The sequence below is a fragment of the Panthera onca genome, chromosome B1, assembly GCF_046562875.1.
Source record: "Panthera onca isolate mPanOnc1 chromosome B1, mPanOnc1 haplotype 2, whole genome shotgun sequence".
NCBI lineage: Eukaryota > Metazoa > Chordata > Mammalia > Carnivora > Felidae > Panthera > Panthera onca.
This window is the reverse complement of record NC_138342.1, coordinates 204,223,842-204,241,851: the sequence shown is the minus strand read 5'-3', so window position 1 is coordinate 204,241,851 and position 18,010 is coordinate 204,223,842. Positions and strand designations below refer to the sequence as shown.

Below are 18,010 nucleotides of genomic sequence, written 5' to 3'. Positions count from 1 at the left end.
ATGCACACACAGACGCCCCATCCCAGTCCTGCTGGTGTAGGAACGCTATCCTCAGCACCCAGGCCACAGAGAGCACCACGGGGAGGGGTAGGTTATGCTGACCACAGAGCCCTCCCACAGAGTCATGGATTCAGGGATGAGGACAAGAGCTCGGTCATCCGGAACTGAGGCCACCACAGTTCAGATCTCATCCGAGGAAAGTCCTTGGAGGACAAGGATCTTGTGGCTCGCACTCCTGGCTCCTGGGCGAGGTGCGCCCTGGGAAGACCAGTCATGGCGGGAACAAATTCTTATTGAGAAGCAACTGGAGGGCCGCCCGGGTGGTTCAGTCGGTTAAACACCCAACTTCGGCTCAGGTGGTGATCTTGTGGTTCACGACTCGGAGCCCTGTGTCAAGCTCTCTGCTGACGACTCAGAGCCTGGAGTCTGCTTTGGATTCTGTGTCTCCCTCTCTCTCTGTTCCTCCTTGGCTGGTGCTCTGTCTCTCAAACGTTAAAAAAAAAAAAAAGCAATGGACCATCTGCATCACACACGCACTCCCCAACCTGGCAGTCGGCCTCATGAACACAGGAGGCAGGTGCAGGCAGAGACAGGTCAGGGCCAGGTTCAGGATCCCAACCAACGTACAAGCGCGTGCAGGTGGGAAGCCAGGGCCACGGGCACTCACTCAATCCTGATAACATGAGAGGCTGAGATGACCGTTTCCTCTTGATGAGACATCTTAGGATTAACAAAACTTAACTGAAGGGTGGGGGTGCTGGATGAGACACAGGTGCGCTGCTGGGGGACAGGCACTCTGCCATGGTCTTGACTTGCATCCATTCCTGCAATCCTCTCCACCTACAACTCATCTTGTGAGTACAGGAGCAGGGAGGGACAGGGGCGTCCACGCTGCAGTCGTGAGTGGCAGGGAGTGAGGGACAGGGGCTGAGTGTGTTCCTCCTGGTCCAAAATGGACAGCACACTCTCACCAGGCTGCCCTGCCCCAGCACGTAAGCACCCCCTGTCCTGGGGGCCAGGGGAGCTCACCTCCCGTAAGACGCGGGCCAAAGCCTGCACAGCCTCACGCAGCATGAGCTGGGAGGGGTGAGGACGGGGCGCTCTAGACTCTCAGGAGGCGCCGTCTGAGGAGCCACCGTCCTCACCGTACACACTCGAAGCAGCAAAGCCGTTCCCAGGCGAGTGCAGCAGTGAGGTTCTCTACAGGTGGACGAGGCGCCTCCTGAGATACCGCGCACCTGCTACAAGAAGCTGTCCGGAAAGGTACGAACAGGCGCCTGTCGGGCAGGTGGCAGGAACACTCACCCTGCTCCCTCATCTGAAGGGTTAACCGTGCAGCTGCTGCGGGGCGGTGCTGTGTGACATGGGGACCCAGCTCGCCTGCCGCACACCTCTTCCCCGGGCAGTCGGCCCTCAGGGCAGCTACTACCTGATCCCTGATCCGCCGGGAACCCTCCCGGCTTCCAAGTGCTGTCCTGCTGCCTCCGGCTTCCAACACCGGCTCCCGTGAGCACGGCCACCCCACCTGACTTAGCACTTTGCTCCCTGCTGGATATGCGCCCGCCCTCCCCCAGCAGGGAGGAAGCCACTCCAGCCACCACATAGGATGTGCGGGCCTCCGTGTGGTTCACGTCGGTCACGGAGGGCTGTGCATTTCACGTCTGTCTGCTCACTCACAGAGGTGTGCGGAGTCTGGCCCCGGAGATGTCTGCTCGTACTGCTCACACATTTTCCCACATAAAATAGAGCATATTAAATAAAAAAAAATTACTCAAGTAGTATCGTTGCAAAGGCAAAGCATCGTCCCCATGAATGCCGCAGAGTTCTGCGACACGCTGTCTGAGGGGAAATTAGGGCATCAGGGGGATACACAGCCCAGTGGGAGCAACCTTTCAGGGAAAAACCCTAGGACCACCGCTTCAGACAGACTGCCAGCCCGCCCGTGGCACGTGCCAGAGCTGAGTACCTTTCTCCTGGGATGTGGCCTCATCAGCAACCATGACCCTAGCCCAGGGAACAGGTTGGAACCTCCCTAGAAGCAAAGCACTTGCTTCCCTGCTGTGTCCCCAGTGCCTGAACGAGATGCCACACACACTCAGCAGACTCAATACGCATTTGCCGTGCGAGCCAGTGTTAAGAGTTCTGCGTGAAGTTGACTTGATGCAGCTGCTGTGGGAAGCAGTGTCTCTGAAGGGCAGCTGGACGGCGAGAGAGCAGGGATGCCAGCGCAAGTCTGCACCGGCCCCGGCCTTCTCCATGCACCACACGTTCCCCAGACCGTATGCTTCCACAATTTACAAGTGCTTAGACGTTTTTCCAACTATAATCTCCCGTAAGTGTTTCTGGAAGAGGGAGTGTTATCCCAGAGACATGCTCTTCAGTGATCTCGTTAAAAAGACTCAGAAAGCTAATATTTTGTTTCCCACTTACATTTAATACATACTAATCCACCCTTCCAACCGCAACGTCTTAAACAACCTGACTTTGTTTGACAATTTTATCACCGATCCAATGGGAAAAGGAGGTCTTTTCAGAGAAGACTCCTGACTGCGGAAAACAATGAAAGGTTTCTTCAGTGAGCTGAGAAAGGCCTTTACAATTGACTAGGCACAGGAGAGGACCATGATTTCTTGCAGAGGGAGAGCATTCAGTGTGAGGCTTGGAAGGGTCACAAACACACACGGGGTGAGAAGGTATGAGGAGAAGGGGTGGACGCATAGTAGAAGAGGAAGGACTCCTGTGTGAGGGAGAAGAAACCCTAAGGGCTTATCAGCCAACCACGAAGAACCACAATGGCCACCTGGGTTGGGACTGCTCCCAAGAACCTCAATTTAACCTGCAGATTCTCTAGTCCTACTTATGGTGTGTGTGTGTGTGTGTGTGTGTGTGTGTAAAAACAGTGCTTTGAGTACTCGTTAAGATGTTTTAATGTTCCTTTTGGAGCCTAACATCTGACTGGTTAGAAATTAAGTCATCTTAACCTATGATGATCTGTTTTTAGAGCTCACTACGGGGAAGTCAAAACTCAGCAGGATGCGGTGCAGTAGGGAGGCACCAGCATGGTGTTTTCCCATAAAGGAAGCCACAGAGAAGGGAACTCTAGTACTCTCCATATTCTGCCTTTTTGAGAAATTAGTTTCCTTTGCTTACTTTAAGCAAGCACTTATTACCTATAATGGACACTTGACTTTTCATTTCAAAGGGCAAAACCACAATCATCCATTCTAAACTTAGAAAAGAAGAAAAAAATAACCACAGCCTGAACCAGTCCAAGCAACATAAGAAATGTCTCAAAAACCTTCACTTTTACCTGAAGCCATAAAACTTCTAGAGGAAAACACAGGGAAAGAACGTCTCAGTGACGGTCCTGGTGATTTTTTTGAAATGACACCTGATGCGCATGCAACAAAAGCCAAAATCAACAAGTGCGAACCCCCTAATTAGAAAGTGGGTAGAGGATCTGAATAGTAATTTTTCTATAGAAAACATAAAGATGGTCAAAGAACACATGAAAAGATGTTCAATACCACTGTTTACCAAATGCTAATCCAAACCAGTGAGAGACCTGTTAGAACAGCAGTGATCAAAAAGGCAAAAAATAACAAATAGTAGGACGCGGAGGACAGGGAACCCTGTGCACTGTTGGCGGGAATGTAAGTTGGTGCAGCCACTACAGAAGGCGGATTCCCCAAAATATTAAAAACAGAACTACCCTATGATCCAGCAATTCCACTTCCGAATATTTACTCAGAGGAAATGAAATCTGGAGCTCCAAGAGATATCTGCATCCCCACGTTCATTTCAGTGCTATTTACAAGAGCCAAGGCATGGAACAGCCTAAGAGTCCCTCCAGGATGGATGAGTAAAGATGATGTGGTGTAGACGCGCTGTGGCATATTCAGCCATTAAGAAAGAAGGAAATCTTGCCATTTGCAACCACATAGGTTGACCCTCAGAGCCTTGCCCTAAACGAAGTAAGTCAAACAATGACAAATACCACTTGATCTCACTTATCTGCTGCGTCTAAAAAAACCCTAGACTCCCGGGTACAGAGAACAGGCTGGTGGTTACCAGAGAAGGGGAGGTGGTTACTGGGATTGGGAGAAGCCGGTCACAAGGTACGATCTCCCAGTTCTAGTCCTGTAGGACTAGTAACTCCCAGAAAGTCGTGTACGGCACGGCGACCAGAGTTTACAATGCTCTGTGGTAGAGCTGAAAGTTGCTAAGAGAGGAAATCCTACAAGTTCTCGTCACAAGGAGACTACGTGAGGTGCTAACTTACGGGGACCATTGGCAGCGTCCACACACGTTACATCACTGTGCTGCCCACGTGGAACAGGTACGGGGTTGAATGGCAATCATATCTCAATAAAACCGGGGATAAACAAAACCTTCCCTTTTGTCATTTGAATGCTGAGGATTAAGTGGTAATGAGAAGATACAGTTTCTAAGACTCCAAAATGTTAACCAATACATTTGTATTCCGCCCCTTGAGTGCTGGTTGAAAATATTATCAGTTAACAAAGGCTGGGTACAAGGTAGAGTATTATGTCCATTTTACAGGTAAAGAAAATGAGGCTCAAAAAGGCTTCTGACCTGTTCCCAGGGAGGAATTCCAGTTATCAAGCAGACTGCTCAGTATAAGCCACAGGTCCCTGCATCGGCTTTGGGAAGTGCCCACCGCCCCATCTCCACCCTGCAATCCCACAGTCACTCATGGAAATGTGCTCCTTCCTCGCTCCTTTGGGGTCCCACAGGCCTCCTTGCCTCTGCCCAGTGCCCCTGGACACCCAGGGCTGCGATGAGGATCCCAGAGACACCGGGGACCCAAAGGGGGTGGGGGTGGGGGGTCCTCCTGGCTCCTGGTGATCTTTCTGGCCCTCAGTGATCCCCGTTCTCCACCCCCACCCTCCCCAACACCTGTCAGGGTCTGGGGACCAGGTAGGAGGTGGGCCAGGGATCGAGCTAGAGGTAGGCTGGGGTCCCAGGTCTGGGTGGGAGGTGAACAGGGCTCTAGGGTCTGTGTGGTGGGTGGTCCCAATCCAGGAAGGAAATGGACAAGGCTCTGGGGTACAGCCGGGAGTGGGCCGGGGGTCTCGGAAGGAGGTGGCCAGGGCTCTGAGGTTCGGGAGGGCGGTGGCCAGGGCTCTGGGGTCCGGAGGGAGGTGGACAGGGCTCTGGGGTCCGGGCGGAGGGTAGGCCGGGGGTTCGGGAGAGAGGTGGACAGGGAGGGCTATGGGGCCCGGGCGGAAAGTGGGCTAGGGGTCCCGGAAGGAGGTGGCCCGTGCTCTGGGTTCCCGGCGGTGGGTGGGCCGGGTGTCCGGGGTCTGGGTCCGAGAGCAGGAACTGGGAGGGCCGCGTCCCCTTCCCCACTACCCACCTGCGCCCCCCGCCCGCGCCTCCAGACCCCTACCCAACATACCGTGCCGTCTCAGCGCTGCCATTGCGATGCTGCGACCCCAGCTCTATCCCCGCGCCAACAGCTTCAGGGCCAAAGTAGCGCTGCGACGCTTCCGGATTCAGACCCTCTATGCCCACCCACAACAATCGGCGTGCCCAATCGGGATCCAGGGTCTTTCCCGCTGGATGCCAATCAGCGGAGTCCCGGCTGTGGATTGGTTTTTGCGGGTGCCGTGGGCGTGACCAAGGGCGCTAGTGCTTGGAGCATGCTCAGAGGGAAGTGACTGACTACTGGGTGAGCCGGCTTCCCGGTTTTGGTGCCTTAGAAGAAAGTCAGAAGATGCAGGGAACTCCAGTCTCATATAAAGCCTATTAAACTATATCCTCTCCTTATTACCGTTTATCAGTATTCAAATGAAAAAAGGGAATTTTTTTTATTTTTTCCCAGTTTTATTAAAATATAATTGAAATACAACACTAAGTTTAAGGAGGTATTATGAGTAGGGGTTCAGGGGGAAGGGGCTACGGAAAGGGGGTCATGGGAAGGAGTTCATAGGGACGTGGTCATAGGAAGATAGCGGGAAGGGTCAGCAGGAGGGGATCAAGGGGAGAGGAGACTCAGTGGGAGGGGCCCCTTGGTCCTGTGGCTCTGTGACCACTTAAGGTGTCACCTGGGGTTCTGTGGCCCCAAATCAGGGGTGCCAGTGCTGTAGGGGTGGGAGCAGTGCAGGGGTCCACTTAGCGCCCACCGTGCACCCAGGTGTCCACAGGTACTCCAGCACTAGGGGTGTGAAGGCCAAGGGGAGGAAGAGAGCCCGCAGACTGCTGTGGGGAAGACCCCTGCCCTCTGCTGTCCTCTTCCCCGCTGGTCCACTTCCCCCATGTGGGTTTCTTCCCTGGGCACCCTGTCCAACCCCACTGAACCCTCTCTGTGGCCTGGATTTATTGTGTTCTCCTCTTCTTGAATTTACCTCTTTGAAAAATATATTCTCCAGAGTCTGTCAATGCAGGACACTGTTCAAGATGCTGAGAACATGTCGTGAATGGCCTGATGACAGCAGACAGGAGAGGATGAAGTGAGACACACAGCATATGTCACACGGACACGAGTGTGGGGGAGCGGATGGTCGGGAAGGTCGTGTGAGTCAGGCTGGGAGCAGGACTCGGTGGTAGCTGGGCAAAGATCACTCAGCAGAAGGGCAGCAATGTCCCTTGAGACTCTTGAGGGGGCAGAAGGACTGATGTCATCTGTCAGGAAAAAGGCCTCAGTGTTGGGACAAGACCCAGAGGGGATCATACTACTTTGCGTTCTCCAGCGAGGGAGGAAAACCATCAGCCCGGGAGAGCAGAGGTGTGATATCTGACATACATCTCACAGAGGGGCCTTGAGGAAGCAGGGAGACCAGTGTCAGCCATTGCAGTTAGAGGGACCTTGGTGGCCAGAGTCAGGGCGGCAGCATCCGGGCTCGCAGGAAGAAGTCCTCGGATTTCTGATCTATTCGACGACAGAACAAGAGATTTTTGTGTTGACCAGTGTGGGCTCTGAAGAGGAGAGTGACACATCCACACAATTTTGTTCGGGAAACTGGAAGGCTGCAGCCGCACTGAGGAGATGGGAAACATCCAAGAGGAGCACCCTTGGGTGGGGCCTGTGGGGTGGGACACATGAGGTTCGACGCTCACGAGACACAGAAATGTAGGCATCAGTTAAACAGCTGAATGGGACTTTCGAGTTCAGGAGATGGTGAGTCTTGTCCAAACCCACACAGTGTCCAGCACCAGGAGTGAACCCTGATGGGGCTCACTATGACTCTGGGTGACGATGGTCAGTGTGGGCTCATTGTTTTGACAGAGGCACCATCTGGTGGGGGTGTGGACAGTGGGGGGCTGTGGGGGGGGGGCAGGCAGTACGTATGAAGTCTCTGCACCTTCCCCTCAATTTTGATGTAAACCCGAAACTGCTCCAAGAAATAAAGTAAAACATGTTGGTGCAGGAGGAGGGGATGTGTGCGGGAATCATGTCCTCAAGGAGGCTGCATCCTGAACTTTTCCTTCTCTTTGGCAACATCCCCACCGGAGTTCAAGCCCACTCTGGACATGGTGGCTTTACAACAAAATCTCCCCAGAAACCAGAGTTTCCTCCTGTGCTAAGGTAATAATGTCTTTCACACCCAGACTTGAAAGAATTGATGACGACGTCAGCCTCCACTTTGCCACATGCAGCGTGTCTTCTGCCACCACCCTCGCTGCACCTGTTCCTATGTCACAGGACCCCAGGTCACCCATGCCCATGCAGGCTGACCACTCGGTGATCTCCCTGAAGTGCCATCGGCCCCCGTGCAGAGCCCAGCATGGGATCATCACTGAGCCTCTTCTCCTCTCTTTCTCCCCCCTATAATGTGCCCGGGAAAACCAGCCAAAGATGTTCTCCCTGCAGCATTTCTGGCCTTCACTGCCTTCATGTCTCCACCATCTCTCACTGGAATCTCCCCGGGTATTTAGACCGAGCTCCCCAATTCCACGCGTTCTTCCTCACTCTCACCTCCGTCCGTCTCTTCTCAATTGCAGCCAAAATGTCTTTAAAACCCTCACTGCCACTCAAAACCAGTGAGGGTAATCCATCACTTTTGCAAACTAAAGTACGAATTTGCATGGTCATATCAATAGATGCAGAAAGGACATTTGACAAAATCCAATATTCGTTCATGATATAAACTCTCATCAGACAAGCAACTAAGGGGGACTTCTTCAACTTCATAAAGAGCATCCATGGAAACCCTGCGGCTAAGGTCATGTTAACCCTATGGTTAAAGGTGTCCCTCCCAACACTCTCTCTCACGTGGCACGGGACGGAGTCCTGGCTCATGCAGGAAGAAAAGGAAATAAAAGGTATACAGATTGGGAAGGCAGAGATAAAACTGCTTCATCCACAAATGTCATGACTGTCGGTGGAGAGTATCTTTCCCCGCTCAAATGTGAGCAGGGATACAGGATAAAATTCAGAGACCTTAAGAGGTTTTCTAAACCCCAGACTCATTCTCCTCCCCCTTTCACACCACTCTTTCTCTGCTCGCTTTGTCCCCCTCACTCTGACCGGTCAGAGCACCGACCCACCTGCCCTTCCCTCCACCTCCCTGCTCTTCCTCCTTCCTAGAGCCCCTTCCCTGCTCTGGTCCCAGGCTCTGGCACAAGCAGTCCTCTGGATTGTGGTTCTGCTGCACAGTCCCCAGCACTCACCTGCTGGCAGCCCAAACCCACTGCTCGGTCTTTCTAGAAGGTATAGGAGTTGCTCGGCCAGAGGAACCCGCACTAGGCCAGTGGGGATGGAACTGTAGGACTGGGGGATGGAAAGCAGATGAGCACATGTCCAGCCCTCCAAGCCATGGTCAAGCAGTTCTGAGTCTGGGGGATGGAAATCAGATGAACACAGGTCCAGCCCTCCAAGCCACGGTCGAGCAGTTCTGAGTCTGGGGGATGGAAATCAGATGAACACAGGTCCAGCCCTCCAAGCCATGGTCAAGCAGTTCTGAGTCTGGGGGATGGAAATCAGATGAACACAGGTCCAGCCCTCCAAGCCATGGTCAAGCAGTTCTGAGTCTGGGGGATGGAAATCAGATGAACACAGGTCCAGCCCTCCAAGCCACGGTCGAGCAGTTCTGAGGTGCACTCCAGAGAGCTCCCCCAGGGACCCCAGCCAGACTGAGCCCCAGACGTCTACGGGGATGGCCGGCTAGATATCGTATCCTGTACACTTTCCCTTCCTCCCTGACGTGCTCTCTTCCAGCTTCCTGGACCAACCTCCCAAATAAACTACCTGCACCCGGATCCATGTCTCAGGACCTGCTTGCGGGTGAACCTGGGGCAAACTAACACTTGAACCCGACTGTGGCCTCCTCAAAGAGTTCTTCCCTGACACCCCACACTGTAGGAGCTGCCCTTTTTACCTTCTCCACCAACACCCCACATCTGTCCTTCTGAGAAGCAGTTGAACAGCAATATCATTACAAATTACAATTTTAGGGGCGCCTGGGTGGCGCAGTCGGTTAAGCGTCCGACTTCAGCCAGGTCACGATCTCACGGTCCGTGAGTTCGAGCCCCGCGTCAGGCTCTGGGCTGATGGCTCAGAGCCTGGAGCCTGTTTCAGATTCTGTGTCTCCCTCTCTCTCTGCCCCTCCCCTGTTCATGCTCTGTCTCTCTCTGTCCCAAAAATAAATAAACAAAGTTGAAAAAAAAATAAAAAAAAACAAAATTACAATTTTAAAAACTGACGCCCTCCCTGGACCGCAAACTCCAAGGACCAGTGGCTGTTTCTGTGTTTGGCTCACGTACGGAGACATGACAGACACTCAGCACATTGTCGTTATTTTTGTCGTTGCTGTAGCATGAATGAATGAATACATGAATCTCGAAAAGAGGAACGGTTGGGGACAAATATGGAGAGGAGGGAAGGAAATTTTTTGTTAAAAAATTGATGTAGAATCTAGACTTCTGGTAGAGATTGGCACACATGATTCATGGGTTTTGACTGCAGAGACAAATTGGAAGATGCTAGAAACACTGCAGAGAAATGCGACTGTGAACAGGTTTCTCTGATTCATCTTGTATCCACAACCCTTGGCACTTGGAACTTTGCTGTCAAATAAAATGCAACGGATTAACAGGAGTGATCAGTTCTATGAAGAAGAACTCTTATGGAGACAGGGCTTTTGTTTAAAGGTCCTGGAATTTCTGGAAAAGGCTGGTTCATCCCTCTCCAAACATTTTTGATCACCTGCTTCCTTTTCTGGTCCCTGTCCATTTTCCTATGAACCTTCATCTTGCCGGCCTCACTGTTCTGGCAGCTCAGACTTGCCGACAACCCAGGGGGAGATGTGGAGGGGTGCGTTCTTTCAGAAGTGTTACAAGGGGCCCCCCTGACCTGCTCCAGGCACGTTACCGCAAGGGCGCAAAGGGGAGCAAGAACACTTGGCTTCCGGTTCCCAGCGGAGCAGGGAGGTCTCTGGCGGATGACCCTCCTTGACTGCCGGCCATCTGGTCTTGGAAAGGCATTCCCACGTATTTAATGAAGGTTTATCGAAATACGGCCAATGTCGCTCAGTTGTCCAGATCGCTCAGGTTGTCGATGCAACTTGTGCTGAATTAATCCTTCCTCCTCCCTTGGCCGCTGTCTTCTCGGTGTTGCTGAGAGCAAACGCACGGAGGCGGCCAGACCCCACGGATGATGCTCGCCGCTCTGCGCCCAGGTTTCCTACTACAGAGAAGGCTGTTCCTGGGGCCGCCATGGTGCACCCCGTCTTCCCTGCGGACACCACGCACAGTTACTGCACAGGACAGTGCGCCCACGGAGGGAGGAGGAGGCTCGGCTTCGGGGCACCCCCAGCCGCAGGACGGACACAACGGCGGCACACCCTGGCCAGCAGCGGGAGCACGCGTGTTCTCCCGAGTCCTCCCAGGCTAGGGAGCTTCTGGGTCCGGAGCCGACTTCACCTGGGCGCGCGTTCCTCCTCGGGACCCGGAGCGCGTGGTGCTGCTCGCCGGGGGCCGAGGCACGTGTGGGATCCGCGCGCTAACTTCGCGGCGCTCGGGCACTCTCCCGCGGGCGGCGCCGGAACCGCGGGACCGCCGGCCGAGCTCCTCGCGTCCGCAGCCCTCGCGGGCGCCCGGCGCAACAGGTGGCGTCCGGGGCGTGGCCTGCGCGCCGGCGGGCGGGGCGGGGCGGGGCGGCCGGGGGCGCGGCGCGCGGGCCTGGGCTCCCCCGGGCGCGGGCCTGGCCCCTCCCCAGATGCCGCCGCGCGCCGGCCGCCCCCCAGCGCGCCCGGCCTCCCCGGGCGCCCAGTGCGCAGGCGCCGGCGGTGAGCTCCGACCGTGCGCCGGGCTCGAGCGCGGTCGGAGCGCGCGGCGGCGGCGGCAGCGGCCCCGCGGACGGACGGACGGGCGGACGGACGGGCCACGCGCCATGTCGCCCCGGACCTACTGAACTCTGAGCGCCCGAGGATGTCTGCGCTGAGGAAGGTGCGAACCGGCGGGTCTGGGCTCTGCGTGGGGCGCGGGCAGGGACCCCAGGGCAGCCTGGGCACGGGGTCCCGAGCTGCGCGGGCGGCCTCGTCCCTCGCTCGGGCTGGGCGCGTCGCCGGCGGTGGCCGGGGGTCCCCGGACCCTGGGCTCTCGGGGTGTGGGTGCGGTGCGGGCACCGCGGAGGCGGGACGGGCTGCGCTCGGCCGGCAAGCTGCGGGAGCCCGAGGAGGGGGCGGCGTCCGGCTCCCGCGGGGCAGCGGCCAGGGCACCGGGGCGCAGGGGGTCGCTGGTCAGGATTAGGGAGGGTCGGAGGGGGGGGGTGGGGGAGGCCGGGAGCCTGGGCTGCGCCTGCATGGGGCGCGGGCCGGGCTGGGCGGAGGGGCCACTTCTGCCGGGTCGCAGCGGCTGCAGCGCGGGGAGGGGGTGGCCGCCGCCCGGCTCTTCAAGTGGGAGCGCGAGCACCGGGCTTTTTTCGGGGCGGTTGCTAAGCGCGGAGCTCCCGGCGCAGGGTTTTGTAACCAAGCCTCCCCCGGCAGCGGCTGTTGCTGTTCTCGGCTCGCTCGCTAACGATCGCAGAGAAATAATGAGGATGTAATTATTGCATCCTGCGCTGCCAGGGGTGGGGGCGGCAGGCACGGGCTCTGCGTGCGCGGGCAGGTGGGGCCGGGCTGGGGAGGGTGCCCCAGCCCACCTGGCAGCCCTTCTTGCGCGTGCTGCGCCCAGAGGCTTGGAGCCAGCTGGACGGGGGGCCGGGGGCGGGGGGAAGGTTAGGAGAAAGAGTTAGGAGAGGTCGGGAGGGGGCCACCGGGCAGAGTGTCTCAGAGGTCAAGGAGGTCTGTAGATGGAGAGGGCCACGTGCAAAGGGGAGAGGGTGCAGGCGGAGAGAGAATAGGGCCCAAGTGGAGGCAGGAGATGTCTGCAGGTGGCGAGAGCAGAGGTCTGTGGGTGGAGAGGGGCGAGGGCACAGGTGGAGAGGGGAGGGGCTTGCAGGTGGAGAGGGCGCGCGTGGAGATGGGAGGGGGCGCAGGTGGAGAGGGGAGAGAGCCTGTGGGTGGCTGGAGATCTGCATGGGAAACTCCAAGCAGCCGCTCTTCCACACTTGTCAGCTGCTGTGATTCCAGCCGCCTGTGGTCTCTTCTGCCTAACGAATGGCGATCCCGGCCGGGGCTTGGAATCAGGAATTCGTGACTTCTCAGCCTGGGCTGTCTTGTATTGATTACAAATCAAGCAATGGGTAGCGAATGAATTCTTCGTTGGTGGTGTTAAGGCTGCGGGCGAGGGCTGGTGTGGTTTTGGAGCTTGGAATGTAAACTCAGTGCTTTGTCCCCTTGGAAGCCAAGGCAGGGGAGCTCAGAGGACTTCAGACAAGGACTTTTCTGGGGGCCTCATCCCTGGGGTCTTGGTTTTTTGCTGGCAGTGTGTCCTTGGGGAGCATGGCATGTGGTTGGAGCTCGGGGACCTGGTACTTATTTGCAGATGGTGAATTAAATTAGTTGTATTAGTGACTAGAGAATCCCTAGGCTCCCAGCACAGCCTAGGGGAGTCCATGCACCTCCTCCAGCGGGGACTCTCTTCCTCCAGTCACAAGGCTGACGTCACACACACCCCCTCTCCCCACTTTGGAAGGAGCCACATTTACATGTGAGGTTCATATGCCTTACAATGCCATTTTCATTTTGCTTCCTAAATAGTCTCAGGGTAAGGCAATAGGTAATAACTGAGGCAGAAAATGGTGAATTGATGAAAAACTGGTGATTGTTGGCAGGTCATGTTGTTATTCTTGTGTTCAAAAAATGCCATTAATCAGGGTTTTCCAGTAGCCAAATTGTCTTGTGCAGGCACTGGGTGACTCACAGACTTGGCTCCAGCAGTAATTGTGGAGCGTGTACCACGTCCTTTTAGATGATGTGACTTTTTCATTGCTTGGAGGAGAACAAATTGGAATATTTTATGCCTCACATCAGGGAACACGACTAGCCAGCACTGGGGAATACGGTCTGCTCGGGCACATCTGGGCAAAGTACGGACCTAATGAACGAAGGTAGGGGAGGAAGTCCTGTCCTAAAGCACACTGCCTGTTTCTAGAGCACTGCGGATGTCTTGTCCAGCTTGAGAAGGTCTGTAAAGCGTGGTTTACTGTCACCAATCACCTGTCAGGGGAGGCCCACTCTGTGTCTGTGAGCCTCTCTGCCCCTTCATGAACTCTCCTCCTGAAACCCTCTGTTCCTGGTGAAGAAGTCAGTAAGCCTTGAGTGACTTCCTCTAGTGATGTCACATCTGCAGGATCACTGTCAGTTACAGGGTACGCTGAGCGAGCCAGATACTGCCCCAAATGGTAATCCAAGGTGACCATGGATTCAAATGAGTGTTTTCTCACCACAGAGATGTTTGCTCAGAAAAGCTGTCTAAGCCAACTTTTCATTCTGTTAATCATGTATTCCCTTTCCTTCCAAGAAACTTGGTACTTACGCTAGAGTTGTCCAAAGTAGTTGTGCCCGAGACAGAAGGAAACATGTCTTCATTCACCACTGGTTTGGCATGGCTGATGTCCTGATGATTTAGGTGAATTAAAAAGCGTTTATTTTTATAGCATTCGGGACACTTTGCATTATATCTCCCCAGGGACAGAAATATGTCCTTCTATGGCACTCTCTTGCTTCTCTTATTTTTGTCTACTTTGTTTGTGAAATTGGGGGAAATTACAAATTAAATATTAAGAGCAAAAACATGCTTTGCAGCATTTGGGTCCCGTTGGATCCCAGATGTCCAGAACCACACCAGTTCTGAAACAAAAGTGTTCTCATATGATTAATATCATCAGAGGTTTTCTTATGTCTGTTTTTAGCAGATTATCTTACATCTCGTGCCTACGTGAGGAAGACTTCATGGTTACTGAAGAAGCTCAGTGATGAATACTTGGAGTATAGATTTTGAAGGCAAAATAATTTAAAGTATTATTTATTGGCCCTTGGAATGGATATGCCAGGGTCATTCGGTGGATACAATAAAAAGAACTGTGATTCATCGTTTTGGACAGATGGGAGTCTCTTTAGAGCATTGCCAGTATGTTGGTTATAAGAGAACTATAGGCTCCCATACAGGAAGCTAGTGGGCCAAACACTTCGGGAACTTAAAAGTCCATGGGGCGCCTGGGTGGCGCAGTCGGTTAAGCGTCCGACTTCAGCCAGGTCACGATCTCGCGGTCCGTGAGTTCGAGCCCCGCGTCAGGCTCTGGGCTGATGGCTCGGAGCCTGGAGCCTGTTTCCGATTCTGTGTCTCCCTCTCTCTCTGCCCCTCCCCCGTTCATGCTCTGTCTCTCTCTGTCCCAAAAATAAATAAAAAATGTTGAAAAAAAAAAAAATAAGAACTATAGGCTCCCATACAGGAAGCTAGTGGGCCAAACACTTGGGGAACTTAAAAGTCCTTCTTCGTCCACCACGGTTTTATGGGTGTGTTGTGTCCTCTCACCGTGGTCCTAGCTGAACACCAGCTTCTCACGTGTGTGTGCTCGTTCGGCGGGTGCTTGTGACAACAGCGAATGGGCCCGGTGCTCCGTGTTCACTCGTGACCAGAACAGTCGTGTGTAGGGAGCCGGCCCGTGTGCTCTGGGTGAAGAGGGTGGGGTTGCAGGGTGTACTGCCTCCTGCTTGCCTCCTGCATCTGCCCGTGGAAGAGCCCTGACGTTTCCAGCCCCCTCTCCCTCCCTGGGCGTCCCGGCTGGGCCAGGTCACAGATGTTGTCAGCATCCGTCTCCTTGGCTAGGCAAGTGGACATGGTGAGTGAAACCCTGTTCTTCTCTGTGAGCGCCAGTCCCGCGTGTGCTGGCTTCACCGGCTTCCGAAAAAGGTGCTGGCGGTGAGCCTCCCGTGGGCCCCTTGGCGTCTCCTGACTTTCAGGCTTGGAGCGGTGCCTGCCCGTTTCTCTGGCTGTTCCGACAATTCCCACCAAGCGCTTCAGAGAACGTGTCTCCCCGCGAGTGTTTGCCAGCGGATATCTAAACTGTCACATTGGACTTTGAGCTCTCTGTCTTTCTGGATGCATCTTGAAGGAGATAAACTCTCTAGACCAGCCTCTGTTGTACTTGCCATGCGGTGTGAATTCACCCTTCCGTGAGGCCATCTATTTCCTTTGGAGGGTCCCCTGTGCCCACTTTGAGGGCTTGGCTGGGGTGGTCTGCCCTCTGTTTAGAGGCGGGCTCCCCGTGGCCTAAAGGAAGTCACAGCCCCGGCCCTGCCTCAGGAGTAAGAGCATCCCTGTGGAACTTGACCTTTCCTTTGAGCCCAGAACTGGCATATGCATTGTGAGGAGTGGGAAACTTTAGGAAGCCAAGCTAAAAAGATGTGGGCCCTGGAGTCCTTGCCATAAACTCACAACCTGGAGGGGTGGCCTCTCTGAAAAGGAAGCCACCTTGCAGGGAATACCAGTCTGTGAGGGACAGCAGGGCTCTGGCTGTGGGTGGAGACCACTTGGTCTCAAGAGCGTATTGTGCATGAGGCGTCATTACTGCTTGATATTCGGTTATATAAACCAGGAAATCTACCCCAGTTTGAATTGGGTTTTCTGTCCCTGACTACAAGATGAGATGTGAGGATTTTTTAGTTTCTCCAAAATGTCTACGTTAAAGCTTTCCTTGTGGTGTAAGATTGGTCCATCTTGAGGTGATATTTTTGTCTGATAGACCCTTTCATGTGTATCCACGGAAAAAAAAAAAAAAGAAAGAAAATCTTTGCCAAAGAGGAGTAAGCCTTTTCAGTCATCCCATCCATAAAATTGCAGCAAATATTTTAAAAAGTAACTTTGTAAATGTAATTGGTCATAATCTTTACGACGATGTACATACTCTGCACAAAAACAGCCATGCTGCAATGATCCCTTTGGGGTCCATAGAGAACATAAGCCGGGCAAATAAGCTCATCCTCTCGTGCTTAAGGAACGTGGGTCCTACTGATTTCGCTTGGCACCGACCGACAGCGTCCATGTGGGCAGTGTACATGGTGGTGAAGAGTGCGGGCTCTGGAGTCTCACCTGCTGGGCAGCCCAGGGCCAGTTGATTTGACTTCAGTCTATGGCAGTCCTTTGTCCCTAAGAGAGGGACAGATGCAAGTGACTCTGTGGGACTGTCCTGACGTTTGAAGGAATTGATGGCCGTAGAGCACGTAGAACGGTGTGCCATAAGCGCTCGGCGAGTGTTGACTGTTTGCGTCATGAAGTCACAGTGGAGCCCGGTGTGCACCATCCTCTGTTGGGTGCAATCAAGCGACTCTCGGAGTTCCCATAACCTAGGTATTTATTATTTCTACTCTTACTTGTGTATCTATTTTGCTGCTTATTTCCAAAACGTTTTCACCTGAGTTAACCACAAAAGACAAGGCTAAAATACTGATAGACAATGAGAGCAAACAAGCGTGGCAACTACGAAGGTTCACATGATTCTTTGGGCATACAATTTGACTGAGTTTCCTTTTTACCAAGTCAACGAAAACCAGAAAATACAGGACCTCACATGATCACCTTATGGGCTGGACTTGGCATACTTGTTTTTCAGTGAAGAAAGTATCGTCCTTAGCGCTAAATCACGATGTTCTCCTGGTAGACTTTACAGCGAGGGTTTGAGGTTGTGCCAGATGTAAGAGTTGTACAGATACAGAAGTGTTTTCATGAGTGCATCTTTCAGTAGACCGTGAAAGACATGGAAAGCAGAATGTACAGACCTGACCTACAGGAGGCCACAGTGACCTCCTCCAGTATTTCCATGTTGTCTCCATGACCAGAGGAGAGGTGTGGGTTCAGGAGCCGTGTCTGCCTGACTTTGCCTCATGCCCTAACCTGCTGTAGTTTAGTGTTTGTGGGTTGAATATCCTGTGGACATCTCAGGTTTCTTAGCTCTTCCGTATCTTCATACCTGCATAGACATGCCCAGTGAACATGTCTTAGTCAAAGATGAGGGACTGTGTTGTCCAAATGTGACCCCAGGTGAATGGGGTCATCGTGGGTATGGTCTCCAACCCCAAGGCCACTTCCTGTCTCTGTCCTCCCCCCACACTTTGGGGAGTGGTACTCAGTCTCCACGTAAGAGCTTAGAAGCCATTGTGGTAACTTTCCTGACCCTGTGACATCGGCTAGGTAACTCTCCCTGTGCATCTACTATTATAGTAAACCTCACATTGCACTGTGATTAACCCTTTACTTCCCTTTCAGAATGACAGCTTTTGAAGGAGGATGCTGGTCTCATGCATCCTTGCCTCCCCATCTATCTAGCTATCTGTGACGGTGCCTGAAAGCGCAATGGGGGGACCCAGCCTGGCACAACGGGTGTCCCAGATCTGACCTTATGTCTCTTTCTCTTCCTTCGTCCCCATGGCTCCTCCCATGGGTTTTGAGGCTCTGTTGTCAGATCCCGTCACTGCTTGGTTTCCTCTTTCCTGACTTGGCCATGAGCAGAATGATTCCAGGCTTCTGTCCACACTTAACCATTGTTTCTTTTGTGTGCTGTCCTCGATTTATCCTTTCAGATCTCCTTGAACTGCAGCTTCCCCGTTGACGGGTTCTTTCGATGCTGGAAGCAAGTTATCCCTGTGGTTCTTGGTGCCTCTCT

At 53.8% G+C, this 18,010-nt stretch overlaps 2 protein-coding genes across 8 annotated transcripts in view; one reads left to right on the top strand and one right to left on the bottom strand.

Annotated features, from left to right (window-relative positions):
- The window catches only part of ERICH1 (glutamate rich 1), a 60,328-nt gene extending 54,796 nt beyond the window's left edge, over window positions 1-5,532 (bottom strand). For all 3 annotated transcript variants that reach the window (XM_078445214.2, XM_078445213.2, XM_078445212.2), the window contains exon 1: window positions 5,423-5,532. In XM_078445214.2, coding sequence (XP_078301340.2) covers window positions 5,423-5,444 — 22 coding nt within the window. In that variant the 5' untranslated portion in view covers window positions 5,445-5,532. The remainder of the gene's footprint in view (window positions 1-5,422) is intronic.
- Window positions 5,533-10,904: 5,372 nt separating this feature from the next.
- Window positions 10,905-18,010, top strand: part of DLGAP2 (DLG associated protein 2) — a 777,915-nt gene continuing 770,809 nt past the window's right edge. For 4 of the 5 annotated variants that reach the window (XM_078445207.2, XM_078445203.2, XM_078445208.2 and 1 more), the window contains exon 1: window positions 10,906-11,412. In XM_078445207.2, coding sequence (XP_078301333.1) covers window positions 11,395-11,412 — 18 coding nt within the window. In that variant the 5' untranslated portion in view covers window positions 10,906-11,394. Of the gene's footprint in view, window positions 11,413-18,010 lie in introns of all 5 variants that reach the window. The other variant, XM_078445206.2, reaches the window with a different exon arrangement.